At 38.9% G+C, this 21,207-nt stretch overlaps 1 protein-coding gene across 1 annotated transcript in view; it reads left to right on the forward strand.

Moving 5' to 3' along the window:
• ADCY8 (adenylate cyclase 8) overlaps positions 1-21,207 on the forward strand; it is a 127,013-nt gene that overhangs the window by 83,784 nt on the left and 22,022 nt on the right. The window contains exons 8-12 of the mRNA XM_086466217.1: positions 890-1,087; positions 8,035-8,135; positions 13,578-13,779; positions 17,105-17,194; positions 18,576-18,748. Coding sequence (XP_086322343.1) covers positions 890-1,087; positions 8,035-8,135; positions 13,578-13,779; positions 17,105-17,194; positions 18,576-18,748 — 764 coding nt within the window. The remainder of the gene's footprint in view (positions 1-889; positions 1,088-8,034; positions 8,136-13,577; positions 13,780-17,104; positions 17,195-18,575; positions 18,749-21,207) is intronic.

The following is a 21,207-nucleotide window of genomic DNA, read 5'->3' on the forward strand; positions in this document are numbered from 1 at the left end:
CCTTTCCATTCATTAACATTTCTTAACCCTTGGGAATATCACAGGTAGTAGAATTTATTTTCCCATTCAAGCGGGAAAGTGCTGCTTCACTGTGGTTTGTGTCATCAAATGATACCATGAAACTGGATTGAGTTATTGTCTTTATGAAAGCAAACTCTACCTCTTTCCTGAAGGTGAAGCACCCACCATGCTATCTCGCTAGCTTTCCTTTGCAAAGCCGTGCAAAAGTATTTTCTTTTTTTCTTTTGAGTAGCCAACGAAATACCAAAGGAACGGTGGGTTTGAAGTAATGAAAAACGATAACATAAATTACAGTTAAATTAAATCATATAACCTAACTGTAATCTAAACTGGCTGAAATATATCAGTAGTGAAGAAGAACATATTCTTTGAAAACCCATGCTGAAGTAATCAGAAATGTCACCTTCTTCACTCCTGCCTAACTGATCTGTTCCTTAACTACACACATGCAGTAACTTTGAGATGAAGAAAAACATCATTACATTTTATGACTTCTGTTTTCTGTACCTTCTTTTCTTAGTTGTGAAAACACACCATTGAGTTACATACCCTGCTGTGATTTTGGTGTGTACTCTCCTCATGCATGCTCTAATAATTAATTAACAGAATCTGGAAAGAGGAATATGGTCCTAGTGTTCAGTGCAGCAGTAAACCTTCTAGTCTGTATAAAAGAGGGCATTAAAGTACTCCCCTTAATGTACTGTATGTGTTTAGTGGAACAGACTTATTATTTTACACTTCTGTAGATTTCATTGAATGGATTGCATGGAATGCTGTAATGGTTTGCAATGCAACATGATCTAAAACATTGCATTTTTAACCCAAGGGGACCAGCAGGTTTATTCTGTTTGCATGTGCTTTCCCCTAGACTCTGGCTGCCCTAACAAGAAATTCAATAAATCTGCTTCCAAACCATCTTGCACAAGCTTTGCATGTCCAGTCTGGGCCTGAGGAAATTAACAAGCGAATAGAGCACACCATCGACTTACGGAGTGGCGATAAATTGAGAAGAGAGCATATCAAGCCTTTTTCACTGATGTTTAAAGACTCCAGCCTGGAGCATAAGGTAGCTGGGTCTTGATAGCTGCATTATTCACAACTTGAATTGTAACAAATGTCCACTGAAATAGAGAAGCTGTAGGCTGTAGCTTGCGTTGATTGTTTTCTGGGTTTTGTTTTTCTTTTTCCTTTTGTTTCAGTTTTCAGAAGTTGGGACTGAGCTAGAGGTCATAATAGACAGTGTCATCATGGAGGTGTTATGATGCTGCAATGATTACATTCCGTTGTTGGGAAATGCCTACACTGAGCAAACTCTGCTTCTGAAAACAGCAGCCGTTTGCCGGGTTTCGTTCGCTGTCTAGTACAAGCAGTTTTCTGTCAGATGACAGGTTGCTTTGGCAGAAATGGTGATTGAGCATATTAATAAACTGACACTTCTATTCAAAACATGTATCTATATTTATACAGATAAGTTTCTTTCATTTAGTCATAGGATCCATCTGATATCCCCTAGGCAGCTGCTATGTTTATTTCAAGTCAAAACTAATTTGTCAACTCTTTGTTTTAAACATCCTTTTTAAACATCTGCTTCTAAGAGGTAAATATTGCTCATGTCTTTACTGCTTTTCAACGGCAGTATGATCTCACTAATTTCTATTTCAGTCTACATCCAGATGTAAGTTATAAGTTAAAAAGATAAGGCAATGGGAGAATTTCCCTTGCAAACTGATGACATTGGGTGGGGTTGCACAGATCTCAAATTGTTTCATTGACTTGTATGTTATTACAATGCAGCAACAGCTGGTCTGCGATAGGATGTGCACTTAGACTGAAAAGAAAGAAAAATAATGGGAAATCGCAAGCACGGAGGCCCACTTCCTCGTCATCACTTTAACCTCCACTGGAAAACAGACTTTCTTACTTGCCTTATGGGAGAACAGTCCTCGGGTGTTATCAGTGGTGAGAGTGTAACGAAAACCGCTGGAAAAGAGAAATTCTACTTGGAGTATATTTAAGCCCTTATTTCACAATCATGCAGATGGAAAAGGAAAGGTTCATTTATAAAAAGAACAGATTTAATTTCCCCATGAGTGTATTTACAACACTGAGACACAAGGTAGAATCCCCAAAACCAAATTAGCCAGTACTGCCGCAACAGAAGATACGAAGATATTTCTTTTGGTGCAGTCACCATGCAAAGCTGACAGGGACACAGAAGTGAAATCCAAGATTTCTGATATCCCATAAATTACCATCAAAAGGCTCAAAAGTCATGAGTAATCTTTTATCTTTTCAAGGCACGACGTCAAAACACAAGGTGAAAAAGCCTAGACAAAATAGTATTTAACCTGGAAGGTGGAGGATGGCATATTAGAAATTTCTTGTGCGAAAGAGGAAACAGCCTGATCACAACTTGCTGAATGAGCAAGTTAGTCAATGGTTGACCTAGTCTCACATTACTATTTAATAAAAATGAGGCCTGAAAATGGGTTGGAATAAAGGCACACTGCCCAGAATCAGATTCTATATTCAGAATATAAACTTTCTTGTCATTTTAGACTTCACAATTAGCAGCCACAAGGAAAATCTATACAGAAAGGGTAGATTTTCATTTAAATGCAATTTAAGCAAGGGGTAGGGGGGGAAACCCACGCTCTAATCCACCACATTACATAGGTCAGATTTTAAATATTAATAACATTTTGAATTGCATCTGGATGGCAAAAAGTCTATTTGAAAGTCAACATTTTGCACAGCTTTGATACATTTTCTTCTCAGTACGACGTTTCCAATGCCAGGCTGTGCCGCAATGATTAGAAAACGGTGCTTTCATTCAGCCTTTCCTTAGGTGCTAGTCCCAACCAGTAAGCACAGGCAAAACAAACAAAATCCTCCCTGTAAAATGGACTGAATTTCCTTTCTGTCCTCTAAATCAGGCTGTTTTTTAGCATTACACAGAAGTAAAATTTAAAAAAAATATCAGCACTGTTTTACTTGGTCTGGTTCATCCACCTTCAGCAGCTGGATAGTTGCCGGTGAGCAACCTCCTTGCTTGTGTTCAGGGTGCTGGGGCATTGTAAGTGCGCTCAGACAAGGATGGGGAATGCACCAGGGTGCAAAGGGATGATGTGGCTTAAGGAAAGATGAATTACAGTGTCCTCTTCATTATAGGCAGGGGCATTGTCTTGTGGGACAATGTGGGAAATGTTCCTTCCCTCCCTGTTTGCCTGTGCAGTAGTTAGAGGTTTTTCCCGGTAGCCTTAGTGTTAAACCATAGTCTATAGGCAGTCATGAAAAAAATGTGTGAACTGTTTTGCTATAGAAAGTAGCTATTTCCTCCCTGTTACGTTGTAATACTATCACTTTCTCCCTTCTTCCCGCTGATTTAGGAAACAAAACAAAACAAAGATTTAAATTAGAGTCTCATAAAGTTATTTCAGAAGGCTTTTTTCCTCTCCTCTCCCCACCTCTAACCTTTCAGTCTGAAATGACGCTTTCTTCTAGTCATTAACATTTTGCAACTGCTTACATGACCTTCTACATCAGCATCTTGAGCTGCTCCCTGCAGCGTTGCCGAGCAAGTAGACAGGATATGTCTGTGGACCTCCCATTTCACACTGCTGTTTTCGTTTGCTGCCACTCACCTGTTCAGGCTAGTGGCAACTTCAGGTCAGAGGTATCTCCGAAGTAACTTCTCATACGTACAATCTTGTACCCTCACATTTAGCCATCACACTTTCAGGCAGTGCTGGTACCTGCCTAATACTTACTTCTTTTAGCTGTAAGTACTTCTCACCCCTGACTTTACAGTTATTCAGCAGGCAGAACAACCAGTACCTATAGCTGAGATCCCAATCAAGAAGAGTTATGTTAACCTTGTTCGACAAGAATTGTGTAATGCTGAGTACCTCAAACCACAGAGAAGTGAGTACCCATATGAGCACTAAACTATATTTCTTCCTCCTGCATTAGTAACAAAACTACCATGCTGTAGGATCATAAATCTTTTGGGGTGAATTTAATAGATATGAAATACCATGCTGGACTTCTGTTTAAAAGTCTGGGTTGTTTTGTGGGTTTTTTTCAGTGTAAACCAATTTTAGACAGCAGATTTAAGCTGGCGATGAAAGTGTTGCTTTGTTTCCATTAAGGTTTCAAAAGGTTAAAAAGAAAGTAATTTCTGGAATCAACATGCCCACATCTACCATGGGAGCTAGCACAGCTCCTGGTTTACAATGGTTTAAACAACTGGTATATCATAGCAGTTTAAGACGTTGGTTTATCTTCCCACGCCTCTCTCATCTCATTGTTCTATGTCCTTCTCAGTGATAGAATAAATGTAGATTCCACAGCAAGCAGTAGCAGCTGCATGAGCAACCCCCTGAGGCCGTATGTGTATTTCCACATGAATTTTGTAGTACTTCATTTTTCAGAGAATTTGTGCAGGATCCCCATCTGGTATATTTTATAGATTCTTTACCCAAGTGGACTTTTCATTACTAACCTGTATTCACTCATTAGCATTTGATATCTCATTTAGAGACTAATTCACTCTCAATTTTGCTAGAGGTTATTTTCACAAATAGGATACAGGCAGACAGAGCAAAAGAACCATCACAGGAGGGTACTTCAAACGGTAGCATGAAAATACATTAAGGGTTTCCAAATATGTAATAGCTCATAAGGAAAATCCAATACTACTTTAGATGATTTCCAATGATTAAAAGATATCATCATGATGTTCCAGCTTAATAGCAGTGACTTGGAACTATCATCAAAGAATCACAGAATGGTTTGGGTTGGAAAGGACCTTGAAGATCATCCAGTTCCAACCCCCCTGCCATGGGCAGGGACACCTTCCACTATCCCAGGTTGCTCCAAGCCCCATCCAGCCTGGCCTTGAACATGTCCAGGGAGGGGGCAGCCACAGCTTCTCTGGGCAACCTCTTCCAGTGTCTCACCACCCTCACAGTGAAGTTCTTTATGATAGCTAATCTAAATCTACCCTTTCATTTTAAAGCAATCACCCCTTGTCATATCAGTACCATGTGCTTTCATACAGGATAAAGCCCAGTAACAGGGCAGGGAATTTTACATGCTGGTAGGGTTTTTGTTAAGGAAAGTTTCCAATGTAAAGATTTGTGTAAAGATATTGTAAGTCTTCCAGCATATTTGTATTGGCATTATAAATCAGACTGGGCTTAGAGGTGAAGTGTCTACATATTTACTGTGAGGTGAGTACTCTGGAAATACCAAATAGACCTAAATATCTGAGTTTGTTTCAGAATTTCTGATGGCTAAGATAACTAGAAATTAAATTAGTAGGAAAAAAATTTTGCCCTTCCTGCATGCTGTATCCATGCAGACATGGGCCTCACCTTTCCTTCAACCCAGAAACTTCCATCGGCAAGAAGGTCTGCAAGAAACACTGAGAAAACTCTGGACCAGTTCAACATCTTTTCTGTCTTTGGTCAGCAACTGGATTTGTGTCTAACCTTTGGTCTTAGAAGTTCATTCATCTCTTCTCTGCCTTGGGCTTCCTGATGCATCTTTATCTGTCCCTCCCCTGTACTGCGGAAGCTTGTCCAGTGGCACAAACACCATTGCTCTGAAGAAAAAAAACCCACATGGTCGCGCTTTTCATCCAAACAGTCCCATCTGAGTCAAAGAGAATCAGTGAGGATAAGACCAAAACCCTGCCTCCCCAGTGCACAAAGACTTTCTCTAGGCAAACAATTAAAGCCTGTTATGTTATCAGTACTCCCCTTTCAAAGAGCCCTGGGAAAAGAGAGGAGAGGTGGGGAAAAAGCAGCAATATTTGGCAGAGGAAATTTGCCCTTTCTTGTGCAAGCTCAGTTTCAGCTAGCTGGCTGGGCTAGCCAGCAGTTAAACAGGTCCCTCCAACGGCACAGGCAAATGGCTCAAGCCCCATAGGAAGCAGTAGGAGCCTTTGCTATTCCATGAGCAAGTCATACCAGTGTAAGCAGGTCTGTGGGATGTTGTGGCTAAGGTTTTCATTGCAGAGTAAGTCACATCACTATTTTTCCTACCACTCTGTGTGGCTCTAGCTGGCTACATGCCTCCCCCATGGTTACGAAAGTGTCTTGAGGCTTATTCTATCCTTGAATTACTTCTCTAAGTCATTAAGGAATAGACTGCTACAGAAGTGCTACGTTTATCTTTGGTGTTTGTGCTGCCTCAGAGATGCTAACAATTTCTCATTACAAGGTTGTTACTGATTAGACCATAGCATTCATCCTTTTGACATAATGCTCGACACAGCAGGCAAATCCATGTTGGTGTTTCATTCAATTAGTTTGCTGTAATTTCCCTAAGGAACCGTTGGGATTTCATGTCATATTTTAAGGAACATACGTTCTCTTTCCCTTTGGTTCTTTTTGTGCCGCAACCAAAAAAAAAAAAGCCCTGGTTCATTATTTAAGTGGACTGATGCAGTTCTGTTTTCTTGCACAAGAGATCAGGGTCAGTGCCTCTGTGTTTCCAGCAGCAAAATTAAGTGGAGTTGCCTGTGAGCACCATTGAAAATCATGTCAAAGCGATCCTGCCAACAGCTGACACAGGGTATAATCACAGCAGAGGAAGAGTCAAAATGAGGGACACCAATGAATAAACCCTCTGTCTTACTCATAACAAATGGGAGCAGGGGAGAGAGAGAAGCCTTTTTCCTGTTTCAGGAGCTTGAGCCTGTTTTGACCAGACGTTTATAACTGAGATGAAGTCCCTACCAAAGGTCCATGCAGTGAATATAGTCTAAATCAAGATAGGATCTTCCTTCAAGAGCAGATTAGCTATAAAATCCAATTCATAGCTGAACCCTCTCAATAGATGTTCCTAATACATTTCGTAATCAGTTTTAATTTTCCTCAATTATTATGCTCTCTAGGCATTTACAACTGCAGTTTGTCTTATTACCAAATTGCTAAAGAAAGATTCTGACACCTGATATCTTTTTGACTCTGATTTTCTTTTGTTCTGTACATGTAACTTTTAGCTACTTCAAAACTGCAAGAGATTAAATAAAACGGAGTTATTGTTCAGAGGAGGAAAAATGTCTGGGGCAGGCATTTGTGGGATGCTTTTTTAGGTGAAGAAAATTTAGTGGCATCAGTATAGGATAAAGAGATTTACAAAAATATGTCTGTGGACCAATCTTCATCTGCTGTAAACAATTGGAGTTTAACTGAATTAGCAGTGTTAAATACCAGCTGAGGAGTTGGATAATGTTTCCACTTTAACTGATCTACTGTGATTCACTGACACACACTCCTTGTCTTGGTAACTCCCGTAAAAGAGGAACCTGCTACCATTTTCAGTGGTTTGAGATGCTAGAGAAAAATACTTTTGCAATAAATCATAATAACAATGAACCTCAGATGGCCTTTCACTTAATAATACCTTGATTTTCTCCTTGGAGAATGCCCATATTGCCAAGTTTCTGCACAGCCTTTGGGTAAGTTAGCATACAGAGATCATGAACCACATCCCAAATAGTCACAAAATGTCCCAAACTACATACTTTTCTTAAAAAAAAGTAAATAAAATGGCCTAAATTTGGCAAGGAATGGAGACACCTCCGTAACATCATGCATGCAGGGTCGCAACTGACTTCACTGTTTGTCTTCAGGTGAGGAAACCCAAGGTTCCTCTGGTTATTAAGTATTTTATTAAGCTATTAAATACTCAGTATTTTACTCAACAGCACAAGCCCCTAGTATCTACCTGGGGATTTTTGAAGCAAATTATTTTGAAGAAGAGGCAACCAAGTAAAACAACTTTGTATTGCAAATGACAGTTTTGCTTTGTAGGATAAAGTGTTTTACCAGCTTATTAGTGATTTATTTGTTGCATATAATTTTTAAAAACAAATTCAGGTTTATTGATTTATTAGCTTTTCCTGCTAATTTTCCCAAAGTATCGTATATGCATCAGTCTTCATGAAGCTACTGTGTAGGTTAACAGCTAATTTACTCTTCTGTTTGTTTTTTATTCTAGTATTCACAAATGCGGGATGAAGTGTTCAAATCAAACCTGGTGTGTGCATTTATTGTTCTTGTATTTATCACCGCTATCCAAAGCTTACTTCCTTCTTCCAGGTAAATACAGAAATATATCTCTATATATCTGAAGGCGCTTTTGGGGAAACAGCGGGATAACATTTCTAAGATTGACGTGGAATGAACTAATCAAATCTGCTTATTTCACAAAAGTGCTTAGAAATATTTTTTCACTATTTTCCCAATATTAACGATTTTTATATCACATTATCTGCAGCTACATGCTTTCATATAAGACAGTAGCATCTACTGACATTCTGTTGTTACGTTTTTAAACATAACCTTAAACTAAAAAAGTTTTTAAACAACTTTAAGCAAAGTTCCCACTGAGATAAGTGGGAACTTTGGGTGACAAAAGTTTGAAACACTACAGCCTGCTGCTCCCCGTGTTGAAGAAACACAGGATCCAGAGTGCTCTTTGCTAAGTGCCTAAACAGTGCCTCTTTCCTAAGTGACTGGTAATCACCCAGGGCATTGGTAGTGGTTTTGGTTTTGTTTCTTACATGCTACATAACAAATTTGTACTGCTGTGCCTTGTTGCCGATGATATGTATTACCCAGCTGGGGAAACCAATCTTGTGCCATTAAGAAGAACAAAGGAGGTGATCTGGTAGATCTTTTCTCACTTCTGCTTTTACCTGGGACTGACCAAGTAACTTTCTGTCAACATGATGAAAATGTGACATAGCTGAGACCTCTGTGTCCGCATGTTTCACAAGGTCAAACCCATCAACTGGCATTTTTTTCTACTATTTAATAGTGAGAACACAAGAGCTTATAGAAGGACTAAGGTAATTTTCTAGCATCATAGCAGAGCCAGAAGAACACGACTGCCACTAAAACACACCCCTTGTCCCATTTGGTCTTTGGCAGAGCAGGTGCTGAAATGGGAATGCCCAGATGAACATAATTCTCAGGTGGTTTCTAACATTCAGATGAACCTTAAGGTATGTCTGCCTGTAGAATAACCTTGAAAATACAGCATTTGTATAAGAAATAAGAGATTTATTGTGTTACAGTAATGCAGCAATAATTCTTGGATGGTCTCTGGAAGACCTGCTTCGCCACGTTTATGTCTAAGAATACCAAAATGGTGGTTACATGTGAGCAGACAGCTGCACTCTGCAGCGGTGGTGTCCCATGCATTTTGTAGTTCTCAGCTGGGAAAGTACCCAGAATAGTACCTGACCTTCTGCTGTTTCTTATGTGGTATATCGCTCTAATACTAGTAAGTTTGTTTGCTTTTTTAAACTTCTTCTCCCTATACACATTCAAAACTCTTCACTTCTGGTAGCTGTTATTTTTATTTTTTTTTCTCAATATGTGCAAGATTTATGGATCTTATTAATGGAACCTCTTTTCCAAAAAGATTTCTGCTGGTCTATCAATCACTGCTATACCAGAAAAAAAAAAAAAAAAATTGACATTTTTCTATCTGCACAAATTCATCTTCGTTAATTCTCGTGAGGGTGTCTAGTGCCATTGGAATTAGGGTAGGAGTCACATAACCACACTGCCTGCAGCTGTCTCACTTTCTCGTTTCCCATCTTGCACAGTAGTCTTGTGTTTTTCCCTGCATTTCAGAAATGCTTTGTGGACCTTTTTGTCACTGAATGTTAAAGAGGCTGTAAATATAAATAGTTTCAAATAAAGATTAGATGAATTCCTACAAGATAAGTTCAGCAGAGGTTTTAAAACAAAATTATAGATCCTTGTCCTCAAGAATGCCGTTAAAGGTTGATTGCTGGAACCTGGGAAAACATTTAGGGAAAGGATATTTTTCACTGTCTCTTTTGTGAGAGATTTGGAGCCACACGGGTGCTTTGTGGCAGTTCTTATATTATTCCAGGAGCTGAAGATTCCTGTCAAGATTTAAGGCAATTTTGGTCTTTTTTTTTCAAGTTCTGACACTCTGCTTCAAAAAATGTGTTTCATTCTTAAAAAAGCACACTTGTTAAGTGATCGGGGGTCAACAGCTGAGCAACCCTAAGATAACAAGATGAGGGGTTTTGAGTGAGAAAGTTTCAATATGCTTAAATGCACTGAATGAGGAAATAATCCGGAATTTCACATTTCCTAAGTTCCAGTTCTACAAGCAATTCAAGTTATAAGCACATTAACAAGCTATCACAAAGTTAGGCAGGATTTGGACTGAGAGTCTTGAAGACAACTACATGCCCATCTGTTGCATCTAGTAAATATCAGAGAAGTCAGCTACCACAGTGGAAGAGCACAGACATAATTTCCAGAGAACTAACAAACTGTAATTCACACTACTCATGGTAACTTACCCATTTCCTAACAACACATCTAAGTGTCTTTAAAGGAATGCTTCAGAGCTCTGTTGAACAAGGATGGAATTTTGTATTTGCTTAAGTACGTGTTTTAGGTTGTTTTTTTTTTTTTTGAGCTGAGTCTTTTGGGGATTTCTGGAAATTTAGTGAAAGAAAACATTATTTAAATCATTGTAAAATGCATCCTACTAAGGATCTTCAGGGAGTTTCCCAGTAGGTTGCCTTAGTCTGTGTATTAAAGAAGGGAATCATCTTTCTGCTATTTAATGTACTGTGTAGGGGAGTTCCAGAATTTTATTTCGGTCTATATCTGTCTCCTGCAGGATAAATAGTTGATCCATTTATACTTTTCCATGACAGGGCAAGCATATCACTAAATTTAAAAATCTTTGCAATATTTTCATTCTTTGAAGTATTGAGTTTGGGAAATTCCTCTAAGTGACATAAATTAATGCCATATTTTTGCTGTAATTATGCTCTATGGAGCCATTAAGCTACACTGCCAGCCTTGCGGTGATTCATCTCCATCTGAGAGGCCTGGGAGTTTGATTAATTTCCTGTAATGAACCTTCTGTATGCTCACATGGGCAGTAGATCATACTAGAGCAGACCGATGAACTACTCTTATTTCTGTCAGTTTTTCTCTAGGTTATTCTTGTGAGGGGAGAAAAACATTTCAAACTGTTGTTCATTTAAACATCTGCATCACCTTGTTGTGTAAGTTTTCTTCTGGCTCAACTCTTGATTTGTGACCGTACACAAAGAAGAGGGAAGGCAAAAGATACGTTTCAAACTTCATTTGATCTTGACAGTAAAAGAAAGCCTAGAAAGAAAAGCGTTTGGCCTTGAATCTCTTCTTGAATGAAGGGGGGATCCAACCCAGGTGTCCTAGTTCTGGGAGAAGTTCATGGTCAGGAGAATATTACGGCTATTTGTTCCTGTTCCTCTAACTGTGGCTATGTCTTCTGCTTACTGGATCTTATCAGCATGCTGCCAATAAAATTTTAGCACAGATATTGGATTGATGCTCTAGGAAGTCATAAGTGTGCAGACTTCAGTTTTGTTTTCATCTCAAACAGTCTTAGGCAAGAAACAAACACATCGATGTTCAACTGAACAGCTACAGTGGAAGATTTTTTGTTGCCTATATGCTTACTATGAACAAACACAAGGCCAGGGTTTCTCAGGCACCTAACCAGCTTATGCTGCATTTTGGATTGATATCCAAGCCTTAGGTCTATAAATGCTCCCTTTATAGTACCTTAATTCAATAGCACTGGGTATTACACGTAGAGTTCAGCAGTCCAAAATAAGAATTCATGTGTAGTTTCCTCAGGTCTGACCTCTTGAGGCTTGACCCTAATCTTTTTGAAAGCCTTAACTTAGTTTCATTTAGAGCTGGGTCAGGCTAGGTCTGCAGAATTGGTAGGCTACATCTGCATGTATAGACCGTCTATATATATCTGAGATATAGATAGAAACTATCAGTTCCAAAGAGGATCTCAGTCATTTGGCTTTGGAAAGCAAGGAGGCTGCTGCAGAATACTGCTGTAGTGTGGGAAACAAAGAATTCATCTCACATAACTATCTGTCAGTGTTTATAAACCAGGTTCAAAGTATAGCCACTGGAGATCGGGTGAATCGCTGGATCTGAATAAATCTAAGAGCCTGATGCAAAGGAGGAAAAAAAAGCTATGTTGCTTTCACTTCTGTTTCCACCTCACACCCTTAAATTTGCCTTGCCTTAGGGCACAAGTGTACAAATAGCATTGCACCCTACCCAAAGAGAAGAAGGATGTGTGATGTGCAGCAAAATCTGAAACTTCGTGTTTTCAATAAGACAAAACATACGTTTACAGAAGGCTTAATGAACAGGGTACAGCTTACCTACATTCAGGCACCTGGAAGTGCAGAAGTATCCCTTCCTAAGAGCACCCTGATAGTCTGCTTTCGAAGATTTTTTTCTGTGAGATGTTACAATTAAATCACTGCAGTGTACTGGCACATATATAACTAAGTTATTAGAAATTTCAATTACTTAATCTAAAGCCTCAAGTTTAATCATTCTCCTTATAGCAAAAAAGACAATGGGAAAACAGAGTGAAGAGGGGAGAGGTTTGCAGGAGCAGTGTTTACTTTTATTTTGAATGGGTTTGATCTTTGGGAAAAGAGACACCGGAAGACAGTGACTGGCACAAATGGGGACAAAAACTCGACGTTTGAAGTGCTGGGTGCTTTCTTCTCAGCGAAGTAGATCATTTTACTGCATTTCTCAAGCACATTGGTCACTTGATTGACTTCAAGTCCCAGATTTAAGCAAGAAAGAGGAATAAATTTACAAAAATATAATGAAAGTTGGACTAGAAGAAATTATGGGTTTCAATGTTTTATTCAAAGGAATTGAACTGTCTGTTCTATGTATGCACTTAACAATGCTTGATTAAGGATCACATTTGCAAGAACAAAGTTTATAGGGTGTGCCAAATGACACGGTTTTTTTAAACCTGTTTGGATCATAGAATACCTTTTCATCTGCTTTACATTTTAAAGAGCTTCCATGAAAACACTAGATCAGTTCTTTTGTTTTTTTTAGAAACCGGTGAGATACTTAGCTGCAGTTGACCCCGTGCTAATTAAAATCAGGGGAATCTTGCATTTCTGTAATTACTGTACCTGACGCCCAAAATCAGGCTGCATTATTGTACTCACTTTCAAGTCTGTGACCCTCAGTATAGTATAAGACACCTGTGTTGTGCTGTATACAAAATAACACTCTACTAAACTGCCCCCAAACTAGTCTACTAGGGTGGGAACCAGCTCATACATATGTGGCATCAGGATCCTACAGGCTGAATAGATTTTCTCTGAAAGAAACTTAAGGGATGACTGAGTCCCAAAAGAAAGGACTTTCCTGCCACTCAGACTCCATACAGACAGAGGCACTGACAATCACTTCCCTGGTTTGTTTCTTCAAAAGCAGTTTCTCAGCAAGAAACTGTGTGAAGCAATGGCAGATCTATAGAACATAAACAAATCTTTGCTTTCTCTGGGTTTTTTTTCCTAGACTAATTGTCTCAGATTTATGACAACTGATTATTCCTAGTCTTAACTGTTACATTTATTTTTATTAGCAGTGGTATTGTGTTGAGGTTTAACGCTGTGTTTTCTTTTTTTTTTTTCTTCCCAGGGTGATACCAATGGTTGTTCAGTTTTCTATTCTGATTATGCTGCACTCTGCTCTTGTGCTAATCACTACAGCAGAGGATTACAAATGTTTGCCCTTAATGCTCCGGAAAACTTGCTGCTGGATTAATGAGACCTACCTGGCCAGGAATGTCATTATATTTGCATCCATTCTGATTAATTTCCTTGGAGCCATCATCAATATCGTAAGCTTACAGGGAACCAAGCAATATTATACAGGAAAAGATGATTTATGAATAGTTAAGCTTGCTACAGGACTTGCTAACTAATGTGTTTATAGGCCAACTGTGATTTAAATATAAAAGGCAAAGTATCACAGCTTTAGGAAATTTAATCTGTTGCTTAAACTATGTGTTTCTGAAATACCTAATTGCTTCTCCCTCATGAGTATCATCTATTTTTAAAACCCTTTTGCTAGTTTCTGTTCAATATATCTACCCTTTGAAGCCCATTTGTAATTTTATGACATGTTGATACACTTTCTTAAAGACTGCCAGTCCAAGTAATGCTTATAGAAAATTCCTCATCTCACTGTTCTCCCATTAATTAGATTACTAAAAAAATGAGAAGTGTCAACGAACCGAGAAGATACCTTCAAAAAAGGATGGAGCAGGTCAAAGTGAGACAGTAACCACAGCATGTAAAAAGGAGTCAAAAAGCGTAAATTCTGAACATATCTTGCCTTGCTCATTTAGAGGTTTGACAAACCCCTTCAGCCCAGATTCACCTTAGCTGAACTACCAAACCATGGGCATAGTCACTCTGCCCTTCTTTTACAGCCAATGCAGAAAAACAGACATCCCCAAAGATTTCTTTTGATCATACTGGTCCCAATAAAGAGATTTTTCTCCCTCCACTGCCCACACAGGCAGTCTAGTCTGATTTGGCTCCTAATTTATACATCTTCACTAAGACTCTAAAGTGTGACAAATCTAGAGCGAAGTTTATCAGTATGTCTGTGAGCAAAGGCATGTACCAAGATTTGCTTAGCAACTGTGGTTAGATAAAAAATATTGGTAAGTGAATGCTGTGGGCCTGGCTCTATACAACGTTACGAGGTAGAAGAGTGGGGTCTTGCGTGCGAATACAATAGAGCTGTGATTATCCTGATGTCTTCAGAAATATGCTTTGCATTAATTAGGCAGATTATCATGTCAGACAACCTGGCAGGTGTTGAAGTTTGAGCCAAGAAGAAGGTAAATATCTCACTGATAGATTAAAAGTAACATTTTCATCACTCTTTCCTCTTGTAGGGCACCTTTCGGTTACGGCTGTAGCCGTGCTTTTTCATCTGAACTGTATTCTCTGTAAATATTTATTTCCTTCTAGATGAGACCAGGAAAGCAATTAGTGACAGCAATAACAATAGCAATTATAACAACACAACAGCAACAATAATTATCCTGCAATAATTAATAATAATTATGATTATGTAATTGGAGTAAGTATGCTGAAGTCTGACACTTCAAGGGTTTGCCTCAGTTTTGCTAACAGATATGAAATTTTATTATGTTCTATTGCTCTCGTTCTTCCATGATTGAATTCAGGTTGCCAGTAAGCAAGGACTCAGCATCTGTCTGGGTTTTTAGTGATACCATGCAGTCACTGATAGGAGAGTTAGTAAGAGAAAGATGAATATAGCCACTGATTGCTATCCTTACAGAGAAAATACAAATGCGGTAAAAGACAGGAAGTTGAGTGGGGCTGAAAACTTCCAGACAATAAGGACAGTGGTATGTTATAGTATAGATCACTAAGGACTGTTGCGGAATTTAGATTTTTTTAAAATCATATTTGATAACTAGCTGTCAGGAAATATTTTGCTAGAATTAGTCTTGCTCTTGAAACAAGATGGTCTCTAACAGGTTATCCATACCCAATTTGCTATGAATGTGTTGATAACAAGATTTTCCCGACTTGTGGTGGATTATTTTTTTAAGAGCTTTAAGATTATGTTCACTGCAGTCTTGTGGGATGGCGAATCCAAAAGCAGTCAAAAGAAATACAATTCTTTTTACTGTCATACCAGTGGGTTTCTACAAAGCAGTAAACAGTTATATTTATATATTTAGAACGGCAATGACTTGAGTCACCGAGTCCTGACCTCTACAGGAAATCACAACATTCCTAGAACTTCACTGTTTCATAGGTCAAAATTCTGCCATCATAATAGTTTGCTCAGGAGGTACCCGCATGCGTTTAAGAACAGGTAATGCAGCTCAGCCTTGGAGGTATATGCGTCCACCGAGTACAAATGCACCCAGTCAGAGCGTCTAAGGCTCAGATGCTTTCTAACAAAGGCCATAAGGCTTTGGTTTCACCAGGGGGGCAAATGAGTCTTGTGGTTCTTTACAAGAAGTGCATTCTTATTGTTATAAAATTGGAACAAGGTTTCTGATCCTGAAAGTCTTTTAAAAAGACACCCAGAGTGGTTCTCATGGCACTCTGCCCTGCGGAGATGTGCTGTACACCTCATAAACTTTCAGAAGGTACCATTAACTATCTGTTACAGGTAGTTATGGAGGACTGCACAGGTAACGCAGATAATGTTGCTGTATTGCAGAGACAACTGAGTTGCTGAAAGAACAAAAAAGAGAGTTCCAAGTTCAAAATTCATTAGAATTTAATTACAAGAAATCGGGCCTCATTAAACAAATTCTCTAACTCTGTTGCAAAGAAAGAAAGGGGAACTAGCTTGTACACACCAACTTGATGAAATGATCTAGTGTAAACATCCAGATTGGATTAATATATGTAACAGGAGACTCCATCTGCTTTAACTGTCAAAATATGAAACCATTAATGATATTTTTCCTGTGTTCTACGACCATGTGTATCACAACTCAACGCTGCTGTTCTGTTTATATTTAACACTTGGTTTGAAATACCATTAAAATGAATGCAGGTCACAACAGCAAAAGACAGTATTACATTCTCAAAACCATTGTATCACGAATGAATTTTCATTCCCTTCCTTTCTAGGCATCACATTTGCAGTTCTGGGACCACGTTATGTTTTGGCACAAGCCAATTCTGCATGATGCCATGGGATTTTGTCCCACCTCTAGAAGGATAACACTGCCCATAGCAACGTAGCAGAAAAAAAAACGCTTGCAAGCAAGTGCTCACATGCAATAAGATTTTATGCTCCCAATTTAATAATTTGCTCTATAGTTTATAGCAAAGCATAATCATTTTGAGAGGATAATTCTTAAGAGTCCAATATCAGTCTCTCTGAAATTCACAGAGGCGCTCATCTTTTCCCTTTGGCAACAAGAGAGCATAGGAAGGCTACTCAGATGTTGGATGTCTGTAGCATGAGTAGCTCCCTGCTTTCCATTTCATCTCCACAGTATGTCTTCTTACTGCTCATTTAGTCCTTGATGCCAGTTAGGCAGCTGGCATGGAGAGCAGCAGGACAGTCAATCCTGCCCCTGAACCCAGCCAGCCACACAAGCACTTAGTCACCAGTGCACGATATAGCCCTGATTTTGTTACCTTTCTTCACAGCTATGGTGCGATTTTGACAAACCAGTAGCCCTGAAGAACCAGACGTTCAATTCATCTGCATCTTTTACGGACATCTGTTCCTATCCTGAGGTATTTCTGAGGGTACTTTTGAATCTGAGGCACAGATCCACAAAGGTTACACGGCAACCACTACCCGGGGTCAATGACCTGGGTACTGGTGGTGGAGTCAGGTGCCTCAGCAACACTGTGAAGCTGAACCTTTGCATCTATCCATACGCTGATAGAAAAAGCAGAGGCGGGTTACAGGAGGAATTAATCTTGTGACCTAATGGGATGTTACAACCAAGTGTCAACCTTTGAACTTCATACGGAATATTTATGCTGGAAACACATCCAGCAATGATTCAATGAACCCAGTGCTATAAAGCACACTACTCGATTCATATGAAGCTAATGGAGACCGATACTTCTTACATAGCAAAACCAGCAGACATTCTGCTGTAGTTATTTTAAATTTGCATTTGGAGGAAGAAAAATTCTTCTCTATGATGAGCAAGCAGGCAACAAAATCAACGGGTTGGTCATGTGTAAAGAAAAGAAGTATGTTGCTTAGAAAGTTGTATGGCGGTGTCATGATACTGCTAGCAGTATGTTGCAAATTGCAGGCTTGCAGGCTTTCCTACAGAGGAGCTGTACTAAAGAAAAACTGTAGCCAGAAAAACGAATGCTATCTCCCCTGAAGCTGCATTATAGGAATTAATTTAAACTACATTTGGACTGTGGGTGTTGGTGCTGCTATTTTAAATCTGAACAGCTCATGGCCATGATTTTCTCTCTATAACCAGTATCAGCTGCATGGATTGCGTTTGACAGATGATAAATCATTGAGAAAAATGAGACAATGAACAGATTAGAAAATGAGATGTGAATAAAACTTTCAGGCATCACATTTTAAGAGACTAATGTAACTAAACTAGACTGGCAATATTAAAAAAAAAACAAACCAAACCAAAACCAAACCCACCCAAACCCACACAAACATGGCTTTATCCTCTCTTCAAGTAGCATGGGAAAAGATTAAAGCAGGAATATGATTCTCCCATCCTGATTAATGTGGGTCTTGTGGAAGTTCAGAATCCAAAGGAATACAAATTATTTTCTCTCAGTTGACTTTTCATTAGCAAACTTCTATGCAACATCTCTCCCTTTCCTCTTTCGAATATAGAGAATGTCCTTTCTCTTCTCATACAATGAAAAAGCCATAAAGGTGCAGAGGAGATTTTCACTAACACGGAAGTGTCATGCAAAATAGAGAATTTGTAATTTCACATACTATTTTAGCAAAATCCTTATTTTCAAGGTGCCCTGTACCCTAAGAAGACTTAGCTGGGCACTGAAATACAGAGCAATTTTTTTGTACTTCTGATCATTTGATCATTTATGTAGATATTTATGGAGCTAATATGTAGTCACTGGTCACCAAAAGTAAACAGTGCTGTTTTCTGTCCAGTATTTTGTCTTCACTGGTGTGCTGGCAATGGTGACTTGTGCAGTCTTTCTTCGTCTCAACTCTGTCCTGAAGCTGGCAGTACTTCTCATCATGATTGCGATCTATTCTCTGCTGACTGAGACCATTTACGCTTCCCTTTTTCTACAGTACGACAACTTTAACCACAATGGAGAGTAAGTGTTCACAGCCTCCTTTAGGAACTGCTTTTTATTAAGGTAATGGGTCAAGTCTTGCCAGAGAATATGCAGATAGCACCATAGTTAAGTATGGAGTGATGGTTGCAAGAGGTAAGGATGAATCCAAAAAGATTTATAATGTGATTGTTTCTCAGACCTTTTAATTAAAATGTTCTTTTTATGAGGACATTTAAATACTGACCAGGGTTTGTCTTTTATGTCCCCCGTAGTCTACCCATGTTGCTAAAAATATACATTACAGTGCATTTACATTTGTTGCTTCTATTCTTGAAAACTCCAGAGATACTGATTGAAACTCTCACCTCAATTTAAGAAAACAGGAGTGAACAACTGTTTTTTTAGGGGCAGGGTTTTAACTGAACAAAATCCAAACTATAATGGGTCATTGTGAAAGGTACAAGGAATATGGGGATGATCCCGTTTTGTAGGAGTGCATCTGAAGGACAGACTCCTCCTCCCAGGCTTCCTTCCCAGCTGAAGAGGAGGACAGAAGAGCCACAGTGATTTGCAGAGTCAGAGGTGCACTAAGTGTTGCAATAACTGGATCTAGAGCAGCAGTGATTTAGCTCATTCAGAAAAAATACTTACTCAGTCTTTGATACTTGACCAATTTAGTATTGCAGTTGCTTGTGCTTATAAGTGCATGCCAGATGATGATCCTCAGCATAGCCTAAAAGCATGGATTTGCAGTACAATTAGCTCTCACAACAGCCACATCTTTACACATAGTAAAGCTCTGCAGGCATCTTTCCTTGCTAGCTTCCTGCAGTAGAAAGCCATTAAAGATTCGGGGTGCGATTCCTTTTCCTAATGCTAGTTATCCCCCTACAGACTAACAATATGACATAGAGCATATTCACAGCAGACCCCAGCAAATGTGACAAATGGCAATAAGCAATACTCAGGCTAAGTAACTAGAAAATCATGATTGTTGTCTTTAATTTTTGTCACTAATCAAGCATACCAAAGAAAGATTCTCCCTTGTGTGAAAATCTTTGAGAATTCGTAGTTTCTATTCCCTGTGTCAATGAAACTCTTTAGTGACTTTTAATACAGAAGAATCAGAAAGAGCCAGGAATATCCTCTAGAGAAGCCAACAGCCCAGGACACAGGGAACTCAGATGAGATGCTCCACACTGAGGACAAGAATCTGAGCTTCAGCTCTGACATTAGGGAGCATGAGGTTGAAGGCTGTAGGCCTGGAAACATACCTGTTTTCTTACATGTACCGGTTAGTTGAATAAAAGGTTTTGCAACTCCATGCAAAACTCATCTAGCTCATATATTTGTGACTATAGCTACACTACCACAATATGCAATAATAGATGAGCTCATAACTAAGACTTTTGAGGTAATTGTCTTTAGCCAGTGTACAAAGGAACCTTTGGGAGGTTGTATTTCAGACAACTTCAAAATAGGAAACATTTGAATTCCAAAATATTTGCAGATGACAAAGATGTTTCCTGCCTGTCTTTTGCTCTATACTGATGACTCATTCCATAGTGGCACATTTCCTCACAGTAAATTCTTCACTAGGCTCACAAAGTCAGTTCAGTTTGCTGTTTTGCAAGAAAATTTCCTTTTGGTTAAGCCCCCACCAAGCTCTGCTCTTTCTCTCTCTAATTCCTCTGTCATAGAGTTCTTCTTTATCACCTGATCTTTTTTCAAAATTACTACAGAAAATGGATTTAGGGTCTGAACTTTGCTTTATTCTTAGAACTCAAGGTACACAGAAGAAAGTCCAAAAGTCTCTTCCAACTTACGCTCTTTTTTTACTCCTTTATTAACTTTTTTCGCAACTTCAAGCTTTTAACACTTCTTAATCACTGCCAAATATCCGTGTTCAATTTACCTCCAAATTGAGTTCTTTCTCCCTTTTGTTTTATTACCAGTCCCTAACAGTTCACCAACCTCTTCATTTATGTCTTTTCCCTGGGTAACACGCCTTTTTAAAACCCCCTGATATTACACAGAGCCTCACTTTCTTCAGTTTTGTCCTCTTTCCATGTAACTGTATTTTCTCCTCATATTTGAAGTTTCCCTTTCCCTGCTCCAGCCTCAACCTTTCCCCATCCAGATCCCACCTCCTGTACTCTGCAGGGGCTGTGGTGTTCATGTGGCTGTGGTTGTTTAGCAAGATCCGAGGAAAAGAGACCGACTGACATGCAACTTATATACCACGTTTGAAAGAGAAAGACCCACACCTTCCGTGTACCTACTGTAGGCCACAATTTAGTTATTTAATACATTCGTCTCCAGTGAGCACTCCAGTCATGCTCCTGTTCTCTTGAACTAATCATTACTAAGTTAAAATTTCAAATACCATGTTTTACAGAACAACAAAAAGTACCAGGGTGCATTAAGAAATGAAAATTCAGAACAATTACAACATTGACAAATCAATAATTGTATTTTATTTTGGATTTTTTTTTCCA

The sequence above is a fragment of the Leptosomus discolor genome, chromosome 5, assembly GCF_034619465.1.
Source record: "Leptosomus discolor isolate bLepDis1 chromosome 5, bLepDis1.hap2, whole genome shotgun sequence".
Taxonomy (NCBI): domain Eukaryota; kingdom Metazoa; phylum Chordata; class Aves; order Leptosomiformes; family Leptosomidae; genus Leptosomus; species Leptosomus discolor.